The 6,000-nt window shown below is 47.0% G+C and overlaps 1 protein-coding gene across 1 annotated transcript in view; it reads right to left on the bottom strand.

Moving 5' to 3' along the window:
- Positions 1-594: 594 nt before the first annotated feature.
- NLRC5 (NLR family CARD domain containing 5) overlaps positions 595-6,000 on the bottom strand; it is a 175,013-nt gene continuing 169,607 nt past the window's right edge. The window contains exons 43-44 of the mRNA XM_088458330.1: positions 5,866-5,949; positions 595-1,429 (exon numbers count right to left, since the gene is read on the bottom strand). Of these exons, the coding sequence (XP_088314456.1) occupies positions 1,354-1,429; positions 5,866-5,949 (160 nt within the window). The 3' untranslated portion in view covers positions 595-1,353. The remainder of the gene's footprint in view (positions 1,430-5,865; positions 5,950-6,000) is intronic.

The raw sequence follows: 6,000 nt of genomic DNA, 5'->3' as shown, positions 1-6,000 counted from the left end.
ATGGTGAAGGTTCCCAATGTCAATTTCCCTGAAATGTAGTATTTTTGGAGTATGCTAAGTGTAAGCCCCCATAAATGTATGGGGACAGCGGGCAAGATCGGGACTGAAGGGTAAGCAGGATATATATCCAGCGTTACCTTTATAATGAATAGCCCCAATACTTATTTTCTACAAAATGAGGACACAATGTTAATTTTCAAGTACTTTTGTAGAAATTAAACAATAATGAATAGACCCTTATTGGTTACTGCCGTTCAGTCCACCTAATTGTAATAGTAAGAGCCCTAGGGGGTATATTTACTAAAGTGCAGGTTTTTAGAAGTGGAGATGTTGCCCATAGCAACCAATCAGATTCTACTTAACATTTATCTAGCACCTTCTAGAGCAGGGGTGTCAAACTCGTGGCCATCTAGCTGCAGTGGGACTACATATCCCAGCATCCCCTGCCGCAGTTTTAGCATGCCCTAAGAGCAAAACTTTGGCAGTGCATGCTGGGATGTGTAGTTCCACTGCAGCTGAATGGCCAGAGTTTGCCATCACTGTTCTAAAGGATAATAGCTAGAATCTAGTTGCTATGGGCAACAGTTTCACTTCTAAAAAAACAGCACTTTAGTAAATATTCCCCCTACTGTGTGTGGGCATCAGGTGAGCTGAAACATCGGTGCATTGCACATGTTCTGTACCACGCGTGATCGACCACAAAGCAAAGCACATAGAGCAAACAGTACCATAAGTGCAGATTGAGGTCACACGAGGATAGCTGCCAATATTCTCTCAATATCCAGGGGCGCCGAGAGAGGGGGGAAGCGGGTACAAATTACTCAGGTCCAGGCTTCCTGAGGGGCCCGGCGGGGGTCCGGGTCCGATGCCACCTCCCCTCCCCTTCCTCACAGCAGCCCAGCACACAGCGTGTGCTGAGCTGCAGTGGGAGACTGCACAGCAGTCTCCTATATCTGTGGGGGGAGCTATCACACTGATCGCGCCCCCCCCTGGCTTTGCACCGGGCTGAGGGGGCTCAGAGCGCCCCTCTCGCCAGCGCGCAGCGCCACTTAGTGGTGCTGAAAATATTTTTTTTTTTCGAAGGGGCCATGGCCACTCCTCCCGAAATTTTACCCGGGCCCACCGCGGCTCTTGGCGGGCCTGTCAATATCTCTATTTAAATGCAACGCAAGTGCAATCTTGTTACATACAATGTGCACTGGCAGCACAACTGCCAAATAAAAGCGCAAATACTCTGAAACATACAGTTTGAACACAATGCAGGCTGGGTCTAATCAGAAGAGCCTGCGGGAATACCTTTCCTAAGTTTCCATTTGTATTGACCTGCAAATTAAAACGACTTTCTTCTGTGATTCAATGGAAGTTTAGACTTGGATGTTGTTTCTGCAACATTTTTTCGGTTTCTTTTGAGATTCGATTGTGCCACAAACTGCAAAATAAAGAAGAACCGTAAAAAACAATACTGTGCTCAATATTATAAGATATGTCCATGGGGGAAGCCATCAACAAATATTCACAGGCTTCCATTGTAGTAGCAAATGGTAGTCAGTCACCTTACCAATAGAACTTGCCAAGTATGAGGTGATAGGTTCAAATCCCAGGTATGACTGTATTTTAAATTAATAAGAATGTGGAGTAGCTTCATATAGTTTGAATTCACAAATTTCCATTGTTGTAGCAAATAGATCCATTGCTAAGGTGACTAACTGCAAAGCGTTAGGTGACAGGTTCGAGTCCCAGCTATGAACAGTATTTTGAAATGTGTTAAATTAAGGAGAATATGACCGAAGGGGCTAAAGGTCAGAAAGGGAGGTGGCCCCAGCAGCATAGGTGATGGGGAAGGAGAGAGAGGAGACGCTGGGACTCACAGAGCAGGAAGCTACACGAAAGAATGGCCGGCTCAGCAGAGCTTACCGCTTTGTGCCGGCCCTGCTTTAGAGTTGCAAGCAAGTGTATTGTGCATGTTATCACACTGAGGGTGTCATTCAGACCCGCTCGCAAGCGGGTCGATGTTACCCAAATGTGCATGCGCACGACGGAGGCGCCTCTGTCGTGCGCATGCGCGAGACCCGGTGAGCGACGGGGAAGCCGTCGCTCGGGGTCTCGCACCAAAGAGGGCATGCTGTCGATGGTGAGTGACAGCACGCCCCCTTTGGTGGGCGTGCCGGGAGCGTGGCTGCCCAGACGGAGGCGTTCCCATGGGAACGCCTACCGTCTGGGTCCGGCCCCACTGACATCACTAGTGATGTCAGTGGGAGTGTTTTTGGCTCTGATAGAGCCAAAAGCACTCCGGGCTTGCGGCAGACGAGACCCTACCACAAGGGTCTAGTCGCAAGCCCGATGGTCACGATGGTCTTGATCATCGCGACCATCTATTTGGCCGCTCGCATAAGCTGTGGGTGGTCACCCACAGCTATGCGAGCGGCCAGGAGGCCGCTCCATTTTAAGCTAGGCCGGCCCTGATTCAGAGCGAGCGCTCTGGTCAGAGCGTCCAGCTCTGAATCATGCCCAGAGCTTGCTCCTAAACCAAGCATACACCACAAAAAGTGATACACACCTCCTAATCCAACTGACATGGTCCGCTCGCAATTTATATATACAACTCTACATACAATCATACGCATTTAGGGGTGAATGCAAGGAAAGCATCGTGTGCAAGTCACCAATGTTTTCGCTCTGGGCATTCATCCACATGGTTACTGCACAGAGACGCTGAACGAAATTGCATGGAAATCCATGCAATTATGATGGACGACGGACCGGCCAATGGTGCGCCGATAGAACGTTTTGTTTGTACGTACAATGGCGGAAGAACACTGCAGCCATCCACGACATTACCATAAAGACGCAGTAGCCGCTGCACCAAAAGACGCAGCCGCTACTGCAACTGCGTCCACCTCTGAATCACCCCCTTAGATCTGAGCACACAATGCAGGAGCAATTGCGCCCGATAGGCGTTGAACTCTGCGTCGCCCATTTTGTGAGACTGAGATGGAAAAGGGTTTATTATGAGTACTAGTGGCGGTAGCTGAATAGCAGCGCTCATTGCCAAGCACTGAAACCTAGAGATGCATAAACGTGGTGAGGTTTGAGACGCTGCAAAACATACTTTTACTACTGTATAAGTTACTAGTCAGAACAGGACTGGAATATGTAGTACAGTTTCGGCAACCGTGTACAAGAAGGACAAAAGAGAACTTGACAGGGTTCTGAGGCAAATAATCCTTATAAAGGCAATGGAGGGGGAGAGTGGCAAAATCAGGGGAGGAGCTGGCAGATCGTATTTCCCCCGGGCTGTGTGTGTGGGCACCAGTGGAGACACCAAAAGATGTTAGGTGCCAGGGTTAGATTGCAGATTAGGTGCATTAGGGGGGGACCAAACATCTACCATGTGGCCGCCAGGGGTGAGGGTGGGGCGCCATGAGGCTGGTGGCAGTACCGGGATGCATCGGCACTACAGTAGCTAATGTAGACCTCAATTTCAGTCAATTCAATGAGACTCATCACAAGGGGACGGAGGAGCCGTTTGGATGAGTTCATCACTTGCTTGTCTGACTTCTGGAGATCAGCAGCCTCATGGGAATATTCTCATCAGAATTTGTCTAAGGGAGATTGTCACCTAGAGAGCCCATGGACCTAATGCCAGCACTGCCTAAACTCCTAAATATAACCAGAAGGTGTGATCATGAATGCAGTGACATGCTTTGCTTGATAATTGTGGAGACTAACAGATGACATGTGTGGGGTAGTCTGATTACATGTGTGGGGGAGTCTGATAACATGTGTGTGGGAGTCTGATGGCAGGTAAATGCGTGTGCAGAGATATGATGGCATTTAGGGGGTTTGATAGCATGTGGGATGGGTCTGAAAATATGCAGAGAGGCCTGATGGCATGTTGGGGCAATGAACAGGAAAGGGTTATATGAGGGGGCTTTATGGCATGTTTTTGTTAAAATATGAATAAAATCAAGAAGTGTACCCTTAAAGAAAAAGATAATAAGACCCATATTACTTTTCTAAGGGGGGGTAACATTTACACAATAATTACCCTGGTACTCATAGCCCAGGGGTACCAGCATGTGCTCAAGGTTATTTAGCATTGTGATGGTTAGCTTTTGGTAGGGAGGGGCATGCACATTTGTTGAAATCTCAAGTTTTACTCTTTTACATATGACGGTTTGCAACTTGCCAGAAAACCAATGAAATTGCACAACATATCTGATTGCTGTTCCTGGCTAACATTGGTGGTTTACATTGTACAACATATGTGATTACTGTTCCTGGCTAACATTGGTGGTTTACATTGTACAACATATCTGATTGCTGTTCCTGGCTAACATTGGTGGTTTACATTGTACAACATATGTGATAGCTGTTCCTGGCTAACATTGGTGGTTTACATTGTACAACATATCTGATTGCTGTTCCTGGCTAGTGCTGGTGGTTTACATTGCACAACATATCTGATTGCTGTTCCTGGCTAGCGCCGGTGGCTTACATTGTACAACATATCTGATTGCTGTTCCTGGCTAGTGCCGGTGGTTTACATTGCACAACATATCTGATTGCTGTTCCTGGCTAGCGCCGGTGGTTTACATTGCACAACATATCTGATTGCTGTTCCTGGCTAGCGCCGGTGGTTTACATTGCACAACATATCTGATTGCTGTTCCTGGCTAGCGCCGGTGGTTTACATTGCACAACATATGTGATTGCTGTTCCTGGCTAGTGCCGGTGTTTTGCATTGCACAACATATCTGATTGCTGTTCCTGGCTAGCACCGGTGGTTTACATTGCACAACATATCTGATAGCTGTTCCTGGCTAGCACCGGTGGTTTACATTGCACAACATATCTGATAGCTGTTCCTGGCTAGTGCCTGTGGTTTACATTGCACAACATATGTGATAGCTGTTCCTGGCTAGTGCCTGTGGTTTACATTGCACAACATATCTGATTGCTGTTCCTGGCTAGCCGGTGGTTTACATTGCACAACATATGTGATAGCTGTTCCTGGCTAGTGCCGGTGTTTTGCATTGCACAACATATGTGATAGCTGTTCCTGGCTAGCACCGGCGGTTTACATTGCACAACATATCTGATAGCTGTTCCTGGCTAGTGCCTGTGGTTTACATTGCGCAACATATGTGATAGCTGTTTCTGGCTAGCACCGGCGGTTTACATTGCACAACATATCTGATTGCTGTTCCTGGCTAGTGCCTGTGGTTTACATTGCGCAACATATCTGATTGCTGTTCCTGGCTAGCACCGGTGGTTTACATTGCGCAACATATGTGATAGCTGTTTCTGGCTAGCGCCGGTGGTTTACATTGCACAACATATCTAATTGCTGTTCCTAGCTAGCGCCGGTGGTTTACATTGCACAACATATCTGATTGCTGTTCCTGGCTAGCACCGGTGGTTTACATTGCACAACATATCTGATTGCTGTTCCTAGCTAGTGCCTGTGGTTTACATTGCACAACATATGTGATAGCTGTTTCTGGCTAGCGCCGGTGGTTTACATTGCACAACATATCTGATTGCTGTTCCTAGCTAGCGCCGGTGGTTTACATTGCACAACATATCTGATTGCTGTTCCTGGCTAGCACCAGTGTTTTGCATTGCACAACATATCTGATTGCTGTTCCTGGCTAGCACCGGTGTTTTACATTGCACAACATATCTGATTGCTGTTCCTGGCTAGAGCCGGTGGTTTACATTGCTTTACATTGCTTTACCAACATAAGATGAGTTGTTTGGGAAGGGTTCTCGTCTGGGTGAGTCTTATGAGTAACCTGTCCATAAGTCTAGTTTATCATTGTTTAAATATAACTGTGTCTGTGTTGAGGATTAATCACTTACCGTACTACTTTTATCCACAGACAGACACTTAATGCCTGAGCCACTGCTTTAGCACCAGCTTCTCTGATCTGGTTTCTCTCCAGACTTCAAAAAAAGATAAGGATAACAGTAGTTAGAGGTAAAGCGTTATTTGTA

The sequence above is a fragment of the Taudactylus pleione genome, unplaced genomic scaffold (assembly GCF_031769625.1).
Source record: "Taudactylus pleione unplaced genomic scaffold, aTauple2 ptg000828l, whole genome shotgun sequence".
Classification (NCBI taxonomy): Eukaryota; Metazoa; Chordata; class Amphibia; order Anura; family Myobatrachidae; genus Taudactylus; species Taudactylus pleione.
The sequence above is the reverse complement of the archived record's forward strand: the minus strand, read 5'-3'. Positions and strand labels throughout refer to the sequence as shown.